Source organism: Panicum virgatum, chromosome 2N (assembly GCF_016808335.1).
Source record: "Panicum virgatum strain AP13 chromosome 2N, P.virgatum_v5, whole genome shotgun sequence".
Classification (NCBI taxonomy): Eukaryota; Viridiplantae; Streptophyta; class Magnoliopsida; order Poales; family Poaceae; genus Panicum; species Panicum virgatum.
This window is the reverse complement of record NC_053146.1, coordinates 10,881,392-10,895,052: the sequence shown is the minus strand read 5'-3', so window position 1 is coordinate 10,895,052 and position 13,661 is coordinate 10,881,392. Positions and strand designations below refer to the sequence as shown.

The 13,661-nt window shown below is 44.9% G+C and overlaps 1 protein-coding gene across 1 annotated transcript; it reads right to left on the bottom strand.

Annotated features, from left to right (window-relative positions):
* Positions 1 to 627: 627 nt before the first annotated feature.
* LOC120658051 lies at positions 628 to 5,426 on the bottom strand. The gene is made up of 2 exons (XM_039936252.1): positions 5,225 to 5,426; positions 628 to 1,148 (listed from the first exon to the last, which is right to left on the bottom strand). Exon 2 carries the CDS (start codon positions 1,135 to 1,137, stop codon positions 970 to 972), a length of 168 nt encoding a protein of 55 aa, XP_039792186.1. The 5' UTR covers positions 1,138 to 1,148; positions 5,225 to 5,426; the 3' UTR covers positions 628 to 969.
* Positions 5,427 to 13,661: the final 8,235 nt, after the last annotated feature.

The window sequence follows — 13,661 nt, the reverse complement described above, 5'->3', positions numbered from 1 at the left end:
ATAGGAGAGAGAGAGGAGATATGATTGGATAGCAATTTATTTTGAAGAAACTATCCATTGAAGGTATAGTTTCTATGAGTAGTGTCTATATGACATGGCAAGTATAGAAACTACTAGTGGTTTCTTGGGTTGTGATTGGCCTACTCGCGTATATTCGTTCAGTTTTCTAAATTGTAGATGATTTTAGCAAATTTAGATATATAGCAAAAACCCAAAACGACCTACAAACGAAGGAAGTATATTACTCCCTAATTTAATTTGGTTATGCAACTACAGACTGCAAACACTTACTTAAGATGAATTGTCACAAAAGATTCAAAAATATTCTTTTGGTTTATTTCCTAAATGCAAACACTACAGATCCTTGTATACACCAGTCCCAAACTGTCAACTGCTCAGATTTAGGCATCACAGAACACTTAGTGCACTAACTTGTTCTGCGTCTGCGATGGTACGACAGAAGTCTCATGAATTTCTGCTCGGTTTTTCTGAGTTGGGCCGATTTTTCTCACTCTAGCTGGTGGGCGGGCAAATGAGTCATTTTAGGAGCAAACGTACAGTCCCACTATTTCAGTGCCAAATAAAATTTTTACCATCCATAGTGATTAGTGACAGATCCAGGAAAACTGCAATTTAAGAAAACAAAGCAAAATAGCAAATCTAAACATAACAGTGTATTCCATGTTATGACGCGAGATTATCCACCGCCCCACTTCAACTGCAAAGTTCAGTGCCATTTCCCAGGCACAGGAACATGACCAAAGGGGAGTGCTCGTCTACATATTCATCATGGTCTAAACAGACCAAAATTTTTTACAGGAACTGAATTCCCAACTAACCAAGATAATCCACCATAGTTCATAACCTGTCGATCACCAAAATTGCCCTCGCCAGTTCAAAAATGTTCCCTATCACGTTAGCTGTACATCACTTTCCCCAGGCATAGCAGGGAAGACCAATATAAAAGGATCAATCATCGTCTTTCTTTGGCTTCCGGTAGGTTTCCTCGATGTGCTTTGCCAGGAAAACATAGGTGTTGAACAGCTTCTTGACGTTTGGAACGTTGTAGTTCTGCGCTATATAGATACCGCATCCCATTCCCACCAAGAGAGTAAAGCTGCCCCTGAATAACCCCATTGAGACGAAACCTGGAAACAAGAACAAAACTGTTATATCCCAAAACTTGATTAACAAAATATAAATGATTATCAGAAAGCAAAACACAGCTGTTAGTGGTTGTGATCATACAGCATGAACAACCTATTTGTTGCAGAAGGTGCCACAGCTGTAAACTCATTTTGCAAGGGCACCAAATTTTTACTGTCAAACAAAAGGTATGCAAACTACAGCTGCTAGGAAAAAATACAGCTCATTATCAAAAGCAACCCTTACAACTGAAACTTTGAAAAAATCTTAGAAAAGATGGCCTAAATAAACAGACAAGAAGTGCACTAACAACGTCCATCTGGCAAGGACACAAAATTTTGCTCTCCAACCAAAAGGTACGCAAACTATAGAGATGCTAGGCAAAAATATATTTCATTATTACAAGCAACTTTTACAACTGAAGGTTTGAAGAAATCTTAGGAAACATGGACCACATAAACAGACAAGAAGTGCTTATTGCTCAAATAAGCTAGATTCAGGACACAAAGTACAATAGTCCAACCTTTTCCTACATACAGCATCTCACAATCAAAAGGAAGAACACTTTGATCTACAGTCAAGGATAGACAAAAGGTTGTCTTTGCAACAGTTGGCGACATGGTAGCTCATAATTTTAGACAGACAGTCAAGATCATTCTGACTTTAGATATGCAATCAAGATCATGGGTTGAACTGTCATCCAATAATGTGTTATAACTGTAGAAAGACAATGCCATGTTAACTCTTAGAACATAAGGCATTTAATAAAACCATGAACACTTTGAATGACAGGGCTCAGCAGTATGATGACGACAACAACAACATAGCCTTTTTTCCCAAGCAAGTTGGGGTAGGCTAGAGATGAAACCCGAAAGAAAGAAATTCAAGGTTCAGGCACATTGATAGCTAGTCTCCAAACGCTCCTATTCAAAGCTATCTCTTTAGAGATATTCCAATCCTTAAGGTCTCTCTTAACCGACTCATCCCACGTCAGTTTAGGTCTACCTCTACCCCTCTTTACATTATCGACACGCTCAAGAACCCCATTACGCACCGGCACCTCAGGAGGCCTTCGTTGGACATGTCCAAACCATCTCAGCCGATGCTGGGTAAGTTTCTCCTCAATTGGTACCACCCCGACCCTATCCCGAATAACTTCGCTCCGGACTCTATCCCTCTTTGTGTGCCCGCAAAACCACCGCAACATCCGCATCTCTGCTACACTTAGTTGCTGGACATGTCGCCTATTTGTAGGCCAACATTCAGCACCGTATAACATCATCGGACGAATTACTGTCCTATAGAATTTGTCTTTTAGCTTTTGTGGCACCCTCTTGTCACAAAGGATGCCAGAAGCTTGCCGCCATTTCAACCAGCAAGCTGAAATTCTATGCCTAACATCTTCATCAATGTCGCCATCTTTTTGTAGCACCGATCCTAAATACCGAAAAGTATCCTTCTGGACCACCACTTGCCCATCTAGACTAACATCTCCCCCCTCATGGCTAGTCGCGCTGAAATCGCACATCATGTACTCGGTCTTGGTCCTACTAAGTCTGAACCCTTTCGACTCTAACGTGCGTCTCCACAGCTCTAACTTTCTATTAACACCTGCCCTACTCTCGTCAACTAGCACCACATCATCAGCAAAAAGCATACACCAAGGGATCTCACCTTGTATATCCCTTGTTACCTCATCCATCACTAAAGCAAATAAATAAGGGCTCAATGTTGACCCCTGGTGTAGGCCTATGTTAATAGGAAAGTCAGTGGTGTTGCCATCACATGTCTGGACAAACATCATCGCATCCTTGTACATATCCTTAATGAGGGTAATGTACTTAGTTGGGACTTTGTGCTTCTCCAAGGCCCACCACATGACATTTATCGGTACTTTGTCATATGCCTTCTCAAGGTCAATGAAGACCATGTGCAAGTCCTTCTTCTGCTCCCTATATCTCTCCATCATTTGTCGCATTAAGAAAATCGCCTCCATGGTTGACCTTCCAGGTATGAACCCAAATTGGTTTTGGGTCACACTTGTCACTCTTCTTAGGCGATACTCGATAACCCTCTCCCAAAGCTTCATCGTATGGCTCATCAGCTTAATCCCACGGTAGTTAGTAAAACTTTGAACATCGCCCTTGTTTTTGAAGATAGGTACTAATATATTTCTCCTCCATTCTTCCGGCATCTTGTTTGACCGAAAAATGAGATTAAAAAGTTTAGTTAACCATACTATTGCTCTATCTCCTAGGCATCTCCACACCTCAATGGGATACCATCAGGGCCCATCGCTTTACCTCCCTTCATCCTCTTCAAAGCCTCCCCGATCTCTACCTCCTGAATTCTCCTCACAAAAAGTCTGTTGATATCGTCAAAAGAGTCATCTAACTCAAGGGTAGGGCCATCACTCTCCCCATTAAACAACTTGTCGAAGTACTCTCTCCATCTATCCATGATCTCCTCATCCATGATCTCCTCCATGATCTCCATGATCTCAGCAGTATGATGAAATCCACTCAAATCAAAATATAACAATGCATGCAGGTGATGACCAAATCAAATGGATGGATTTCATTGGAGGATTGACAGTACATGAATCCATGACCAAAAAGAAAATTCTTTCAAATAACGTACACCAGTTTTTTGCACTAATTAGACAGAAGAGTATAAAAGAGTGATTTGGACTTCGTTGTTCACAGTAGATAACCCCAATCAAAATTAAGTTAAAGTGAAATCAATCCAATTAGTTAAGGCTTTCTTGCCAACAAAAGAAATCTATGGATAAATCTTCAGTCCTTGCTGAGGTTGTCGAACTTGCAGATGTACCAACAAAAGAAGGCTTTGGTGGAAGATGACAGGATGCTTTTCGGCAGCACTTGCATAGATGCCGATTAGCAAGCAAGGCTGCTCTTGAGGCAGCCGGGAATTGAGATTAAGTGGCAGCACGGTTTCATGACTAAACCTTCATTATGTGGCAAGCAGTGTTCATCTACTGCCACAGTGATACCATGGATAAATGGAATTTAAATGAAAACCGCCCATCATGGCGGAGTTGGATTTCAAATGTTGGGATCCTAAACAAACACCATCATGCCATGTCCATAAGTAAGTGTGATATTGTAATCCTGATAAAATTCTATGCTGTGATTTACCTAAACTTGTTTGTCATGTTTCAAGAAAAGAATTAAATTTGAGCCATAATCAATCATCGTCATTGATTAGCTTCCAGGGATGTTTAAAGGCTGCGTTACAAGAAAAGAATTAAATCTGAGTGCAAATTGGGAATTGATGGAAAATTAAGAATTCAGAGTGTACGGATGGTTGCACTAGCAGGAAGTTGCATGTTTTTTTTTTCTAAATATACATATAGCTGACAAAACAAAAAACTCTCAAAGCGAAAACCTGAAACGCTTTGGCATAATAAATTTCATAAATGAGTTTGGTAATATGTTACCTCAAACAATAAATGAAAATTCATTGTTCAGTAATCAAGTAATGGCCAGATATCTTCCTGGCTTTTCTTGAACTAATGCCAAGATTGCTAGCACTATCCATACTATTCAGATTTCGATCCATCAAACCGACCAACACGATAACAAACTGAACCGAACCCAACAGCAAGTCTGAACAATTGTCAAAAGTTAACATTAGCACAGTAGTTATGCTGCTGCAAAAGGCAACCAAGCTGGAGAAAGGAACTATCTGAAACATTATCCTGCATGTTCAGTGCATCCAGTTTGCAAAAGCAAGATAGGAGCACCCGATTCCCAAGGCCACTAACTCATGTAAACAGCTCATCAGATTGAAAGGAGATCACGATGCACTAATCGATCCGGCAGCGGTTCAAAGTGTTGAGCCCTATCCAATATCTGCTCGACGCACGTCCTCTCTTTGAGCCACAAATAATACGAAAAACAATCCGAAATCCCAGATCGGAGCAGCGGATACTAAGCAGCAAAGGAATCGCAGACTCGCTAATCAGGATATCTAAACCACTAATGGGCGGTCGGTAAGAAATCCAACAACCCTAGATGATGGGCAGCAGAGGGGAACCAAGAGGATAGATGATTACCGGCGAGAAAGCGGGCGGGGAGGATGGATGGCGGAGGGGAGAGATCCGTGGCCCCCTCGAGTCGGAGTGCCGCCGCCGCTGCAGTCGATCCAGCGCCGCCGCACCGTCGGGGGCAGAGCGGACTGCGTCGCGCGACTCACGCCGCCACACCGTCGTCGTTTGGAGAGGAGAGCGAACGTGATACCCGGGTCCACAGGTTGCGTGGGCTGCTCGCTGCCTTTCTTTTTTGAGGCCCAGTATTCAAAATTTCTTCCAACGCGTTTTTTTCATTTCTATATTAAAAAATAAAAAAAATCAAAAATATATGTTGTTTTTGTAAAATTTCAAATATGAGGTCTGTCGTCCGGGTAGGGGGCGACAGTCCCTCTATTGCCCGTGTAATAGGCGACAGTATCTATCTGTAAAAAAAATTATAGATAGGTTCTTGTGCAGAAACGTTGCACTGTGCCCCCCGAGCAACAGGAGGGGGGCCGGTCGCCCTCCCCGCGGGCGACAGGGAGGCCGGTGGCCCCCTCTCCGGGCGACCGCCTCCCCCTCCTCTATATAAGCCGTGAGGCCCCCTTCTCTCCTCATTTGAGCCCAAAAAATCCACCAAAAATCCAGAAAAAAAAGAGGGGTGAGGAGAAGTGAAGCGGCGAAGCCCTGCAGGTAAGTATATTTTTTTGAGTAGTTAAATATAGAATTGTAAATTCTGAATTTCACTCCTTTATTGATATTGCAGCATAAGCCAATAGATGCCTTCAATTCTGGAGGATTTTTATGGACCGAAGAAAAATCTAGTATAATACTTGAAATTATGACACATCTTGTACTGAAGAAGAAGTTTGATCCATTAGCGGATAGTACGATAGATTTAGTAGTGTCCAAAGTACTAGATTTTAAAGATTTGACATTGTTTCGAGGTATAACAATGCAAGATGTGAATGAACACCTGCTAGAACGCAGTAAGATATACATGAGGGTATGTGAACTTGCGAATCATCCTAATGTTATCGGGTTCATACAAAGTGATTCGAAGATATGGATGCAGTCCGAGGTATATGATATGCACATCAAGGTAACTCTCATTCATGTCTAATCTTTATAGTAATTTGGAAAATATATATAGCAAACTCTCAAATTGTTGTGTAATTATATGCAAGGATTACCCCGACGATACGGAAGTGATTAACAAATTAATACCAAATTTCCGTAAATTGGTATGTATCTTCGGTGGAGTTATGCCGCAAACTAGACGAAGGAGGTCGAGAAGATCTTCGGGTTATAGTACTTAATTGGCGTCCGCATGAACAGAGAACCGAAGGTTCGTCGAGTCATTCACCACAACCTCCAGCACCTACTTCTGTTAACTGGGATGACGACCTAGATGATTTCATACCCCCCAAACCATGGCCGCCAACATTTGATGTACCCCCCTATGTACATGAACGTAGAACCCAAAAAGAGAGGAAGGGAAAGTCGCGAGGTTCTTCAAGGCATATTACACAACCTGCTGCACCAGCATCTGTCGACTGGGATGACGATCTAGATGATTTCATGCCATGATCTATAGCATATTGTCTAGATTGTCGCTAGAAGATTCTCTGTATTGTCCATAGAAGATTATCTAAGATGTATTTGCATTTAGTATTGTTAATGTTATACTATTTGTTCGTATAACTAACTGTAAATTCGGGCATTCAATGTCGGTAATTCGTACATAATAGAAAATACAAGAGAGAATAGATGCGTAAGCATGAAAAGTAATTGATAACAATAAGAAGTCAACATAGGTGCAATCTCGGTACAAATAAACATCAGAAATACAAATATCGGACACATCTAACCACCCCTACGCTGTCGGACCCTCTTCGGCCTCTGCTGGGCATGGACATAGTCCTGAGAGTAGGTGTGACGATCCGGAGACCTCACGTGTCGCTCCGAACGCAAAGAGGGCTGTGGTGTCTGGTGCTGGGAGTACCCAAGTGGTGCTGATCCTAGCTGTGAAGGCCCCAAGATATCGGGATCACCTAGCTCGCTAGGTGATTCTGAAGTCAAGTTGTTGAGTTCCTCTAAGGTCACGCCAGCGTTATCTGGAACGAACGTGTCCGAGACGAACCCTGCGTAACATATAAAAGTAAACCAATATATGTTTTGTTAAAAATATAGTGAGTGTATTGAGAGATTGTTTTGTACCAGGTCGTAAGGAGGAGGAAGGTCCGATGTCCGCATCTGGATAGAATCCTACGATTGAAATTAGGATATTAGCGTATACTCCTGTCACTCGTCATAACATGTAGAAAGTAAAATATGAAATATAAACTAACCTGTGTTGGGTGGTGTGTGTGTCGGTGGTTCCATCCCTGAGTACGGTCCCCCAACTGGTGGTAGCCCTCCAAACATTCCCATCCCCTGCTGTGGAACGAACTGGGATCCTTGCTGGCCCAAATGGCTAGTATGGCCGAATGCAGAAGATGGACCATATCCTGTTTGTGATATTAGTAAATGAATAGCATCAATTCATTTGATTGAAAAGAGGTATATATGTTACCTCCAGTACTGAAGTACTAGTGTGGCAGATCTGGCTGAAAGGTCGTCTCGTGCGTGGAAGCTGGACACTGGAACGACGACGAGGCCTGGGATGATCCGTGACTATCTTCATACTGCACACGGCTCCCCAAGTTGTGCAGTACTAAACGCAAATGGTCTCGAGTCCTCGACCATGCATCTGCCTGCTCAGTCTGGGTCATAGCGGATCCGTGACGTACCCTCATCAGGTAACTCGTGTAGTCCGCCTCCATAATGTTGCAAAGACGAAACTGCGAACGATATAGTAAAGGGACATTTAGTGCCACATGAATTATCTTATGAATTATGTATAAGGAAACATGACGAATAAACTCACCGCGCCTGCTAGTGCCTTCGCGTGGTGATGGGCATAGCCATCCCGAGGACTCGCCTCGTTTGCCTGCTGGTTAGTGTCAACATAAACCATACGAGCCCGAGTTCGCGGTAAGTACCTGTAGCAGCACCGTTCAAATTAAACCGGCTTAAATGCACCAACCATCATCTTAATACTTAATCAAGTTACTGTGCACTTAAAACGGTGTAACCTGACAGGCTGTCGGGTAAAATCCCGATTAAACTACTGTACTCCAGGATCACAATTGCACTTAGACCCGTACGAAGACGAGCACAGGTGTTACCAGCATACAGAAATCTTCAAATTAATTTACAACACCGGTTTTACATAAAAGGTCTTAATACAAGCGACAGTTTTAAAACACAGCGGAAGTTTAAAACTGAGTTCGAAATACAATACGATAACTACGACGACGATAAAAGGTGAGCTCCACATCCTGCCCACCGATGTGACGCCAACTTGCCCAACCTTCACGGGGAAGACGGGGCCCACTCGACGGTCCAACCCGGAGGAAGCGGCTGTCCAATCCAGGACGCACAGATCTCCTCGAAGTCCGCAGGGACACAACCTGCTCAGAAGGGTTACAACAACAACCCTGAGTATACTAATACTCAGCAAGGCTTACCCGACTCTGGGTATACTTAGCCCATTACCTAGACATGCAAGGCTTTTTGGTTCTGGAGTTCTTTTGCTGAAAGGCTCCTAAAAGTGAATCCTTACTTTCAATATTTTAGCTCCATTTAGTATACCAAGTATTAACTAAATTCGCCTAATCATCTAGAGCACGCATGGTGGAACAGATTATCTTTCAGAATGCACAAACCAACCTTTTTCCATTCCGTTTTCAATTCACTTTCTTACTACGATGTGACGCAGTGACCAAGGTTCTCTTAACCGAGAGAGACGGCGAATCGATCCGATTTAACCTTGCAAGGTGGACCTAACTCACACGACACATGTAAGCCCCGTCGGGCCATGCGCGTCAACTGTTTCCACATTACCACGGCATCTGAACTACGCCTGCTAAAACCCAGGTGATGGGCCCCTCGCAGTGAACTCCCGGAGAACCCGGAGGCAGCATCCTATCCAACACCCGCCAACTCCCACGCCCAGCGTAGCATGACGGAATTCAAATCACCGCTGTAACGTGGTACACAGCTTACCGGTTTCGACTACCTCCTACTTCCGGTATGTGGTTAGTACTGTTCAAACCCGGTCATCTGGGCCAACAACGGTACGGTCCTCAATCGACACAGGCGGGAGTTCATTTTCTCATCTATTCCAACTCATTCCCGCCCGGTCTCCAATTCTTTTTACTCATCAACGCAAAACCAAGCCAAAGCTAAGGAATCAAGATCCTAAACTCGCGAGTGATAGCAATCACTCGACTTCTACTGAAAACCTATTTAGCAAAGCATTTCTATCGACACCTGCTTACTAGTATAGGCCCACGGTACCTAGGGAAAACATGCATACTATGGTTCCATTCAACTCCTAGAACATAAATGCACAATACTTAATTAAACATTGAATAAATTAAATTAAGGTTATGCTCCGGGGCTTGCCTTGCAGGTCAGCGGGGTTAACAAAGTCTGCTGAAGCGTGCTCAACGGCGACCTGCTGCTGCTCCTCTGCTCGTGGCTCCTGGACCGGCTCAACGATCAGCTCGTGGACAGCTTCGTTCGTGGCGTCTACACGAATAAAAATATGCCAGGCAACAATTAGAACACAGTGCAATGCATGAGTGCTGCTGAAGCGATTCCAAAAGTTAAAACATTTTAGCCTGAAGTATTTCCTTCAAAACAACCACTACTAAAACGGCTTAGGGTAGCGTGGGTTGAACAGGAGTTTGCTTTGCATGCACGAAACAATTAACTATCAACATTAAATAAGGAAGAGCATGGCTAGGGGCAAACTATAAGTAAAACCCTAACCTGCACTCGGACCTAGCAACACAATTAACCAGATCAACGTGAAAGCAGTAAGCATGCCTCACAAAATTTTCCAACAAAAGCTACTGCTAACAAAGCAATTAACTAACCCTAGCAAGGAAAAAGAACATAAATAGATCTACCCAAAAGTGCACAGTAACAGGTTATGAAACTTTTACAGTGGCTACATATGAAATGAGTAAGCCACTGCAAATTTTCCACAATTTTTAGAGCCATGGAATTACCTACAATAATTAAACTAGGTTTAACACAAACTGAATTTTCATCACAGAAAAAGTGACAAAATGCATGCTTAAGGATTTTTCCTCTGAAGATCATGATTTTAGAAACCTAACAAAATTGGGTTTGCAATTTTTGGATTTTTCTACGATTTAATACACAATTATAAACTTTCAGCCGAAAATAGAGAATAACAAAAGAAAACAATAAAAGGGGGGGCTGACAGCCGGGCCCCACAAGTTAGGGAGCCAGGCCCGCCCCCCTCCTCTGCTTCGCGCCCGCACGCACGGGGCGCGGCCGGGTAGCCCGCGGCAGCGCTCCCCGCCGGCGGGGCTGACCGGCGGCGGCGCGGCGGGGCTGCAGGCGAGGCCCAGGGCGGCCGGGGGGTGCAGGGTGGCGGCGGCTCGCGGGGAGGCGCAGGGCCAAGGGCGGCGGCGGCTCGCGGCGGCACCAGGCCACGGCGGCGGCGGCGCGTGATGTTTCGGCGGTTGCGAAGCTCGGCGGAGGCGGGAGCGGCCGGCGCGAGCACCAGGGAGTCCGGGTGGCCCTAGGGCGCGCGGAGGTGGCGCCCAGGGAGGAGCAGAGGGGGCTGGCGGCGTGCGCGGGTGGCGGCCGGCGTGTTCGCGGCGGCGCGGCGGCGCTTCGACGGCGGCGGCCGCGGATTAGGGTGGGGAGAGGGTCGGGGAGTGAGATAGGGTTGCGGCCGAGCTCACCGTGGATCGATTTTGCGCGGAGGAAGGCCGGAAGGGGGTCGTCGACGTGAGGGCGAAGCTCGGGGCGGAGCTTGACGGAGGTCGGCGATGGCGAGCGGCGGTCTGAGCTTGATTTCGGCCGGGGTAGGGCATGGTCGCGTTCATGGAGGGATGGACGAGCTTCGGGGCGAGGTTGCGCAGCTCGGGGCGCGATGAATCGTGGCGGGGAGGCGAGCAGTGGCCGGTGCGACGAGCGACGGCGACTCTGCTCGACCTAGCTCCGCTCGACCTCGAGGATGGGGATGGAAGGGAAGAATGGGACGAGGCAGGAAGGTTCGAGGGCGTCCACGAGGTGAAGAGCGGCGCTCACACGCGATGGCCGACGCGTGGAAGCTCGCCGCCGGCCACAGTCGCCGGTATGGCGTCGGGCGTCGCAGTGACGAACACAGTGGAGACACTGTTTCTTCGTTTAAATGATTTTTGCCCGAGTTTGACCAGTTGAAACTCAAATTTTCATATGGGAACATGAAATTTGGCCAAAATATAAGTTGTAGAGGAAAAGAAGATCTACAACTTTCGTTTTGGGCGAAAGTTGATTTGGAGCTCGGATCAAGGACAAAAACGAGATCGAACACAGCTAAATAGATGTTTAATATGCGAATGCGATTAGCGTTAACAACGAATTTGAGTCCATGATTAGCGAGTTAACTCTTGATTAGCGAGACGATTAACACAGGGGTGTTACAGCCTTCCCCCCTTAAAGGAATCTCGTCCCGAGATTCACGCACGAGAGAATTCAAACAGGCGGACAGGGTTTGAAGATGTAGTACCTGGATGAGCGTTTAAGAACTCCGGATACTTGGATCTCAGGAATTCCTCCTTCTCCCAAGTGGCTTCATCTTCGGAGTGATTACTCCATTGAACTTTGAAGAATCGGTTAGTTGTGCGACGAGTAACTCGATCCTTGCGATCAATAATTTTGATAGGGTGTTCAGGGTAAGTGAGATCGGACTCTAATTGAATCGAGTCACTTTCTACAGCTTCCGTCAGAACTCTAAGGCACAATCTGAGTTGTGACACATGGAAGATGTTATGAACTGCATAAAGATTTGCCGGAAGATCCAACCGATAAGCCACAGGACCGCATCGTTCCACAATTGGATATGGACCGATGTAGCGGGGAGCTAACTTCCCTTTTATTCCAAACCTTTGCACGCCTTTCCAAGGTGATACTTTTAAATAGACATGGTCACCGACCTTAAAGACGAGTGGATCCCTTCTTTTATCCGCATAGCTCTTCTGTCGAGACTGTGCAATCTTTAAGTTGGCTTGGATAAGGCGGACTTGTTCTTCGGCCTCTTGAACCATGTCGGGCCCAAAGATTGTTCTTTCCCCGATTTCAGACCAATTGAGAGGTGTACGACATCGACGACCATACAGTGCTTCGAATGGTGCCATTTTGATGCTCTCTTGATAACTATTGTTATAAGAGAATTCAGCTAACGGCAAGCATTGATCCCATTTTTGTGGATAGGTCAAGACGCAAGCACGAAGCATATCCTCCAATATTTGATTTATTCTCTCAGTTTGGCCATCTGTTTGAGGGTGGTAAGCAGAACTGCGAATCACACGAGTTCCTAAGCAAGTATGTAATTGTTCCCAAAAGCGAGCAGTGAATTGGCTACCACGATCAGAGATGATAGTCTTGGGTATACCATGCAGGCATAAGATACGCTCAACATATAACTCAGCATATCTTTTTGTGGAATAACGAGTACTGACTGGAAGAAAATGTGCTGACTTGGTTAGCCTGTCGACCACAACCCAAATAGAATTGTAACCCTTTTGAGTTCGAGGCAGGCCAACTATAAAGTCCATACTAATGTCTTCCCATTTCCATTCAGGTATACTCAAGGGTTGAAGAGTCCCAGCTGGTTTGAGATGACTGGCTTTAACCCTCCGACAGATATCACTTTCTGACACATACTTGGCTATTTCCCTTTTCATCCGAGTCCACCAAAATCGTTGCTTCAGGTCTTGGTACATCTTGTTGCTACCCGGATGAATTGATAGTCGTGAAGTATGGGCTTCATCAAGGATCTATTTTCTGAGCTCAAAATTCTTAGGCACCACTAATCGGTTCTTGAACCATAACACATTTTCCGTATCCTGGTGGAAGCAATTCACTTTAGGATCTCCCTCTGATAGTCTTCTTTGAATTTCCTTCACCCCTTTATCTTGCTTTTGTGCCGCTATGATGAGATCGCGAAGAGTAGGAGTAAGCTCTAGATGAGCCAATGTGCCATGTGGTATAATGCTTAAATTTAGCTTTTCCATTTCATAGCAAAGAGACTCGCTTAATGGTATAGCTGAGATGCAATGACAGTGAGCTTTGCGACTTAGCGCATCGGCCACTACATTTGCCTTGCCAGGATGATAATGCACTTTGAGTTCATAATCTTTAATCAACTCAAGCCATCTCCTTTGACGCATGTTCAAATCAGCTTGAGTGAAAAGATATTTGAGACTCTTGTGATCGGTATAGATATTGCACAATGAACCTAAAAGATAGTGTCGCCAGATCTTCAGTGAATGGACCACAGCTGCTAATTCAAGATCATGAGTGGGATAGTTTTCTTCATGCCTCTTGAGTGATCGAGAAGCATAAGCAA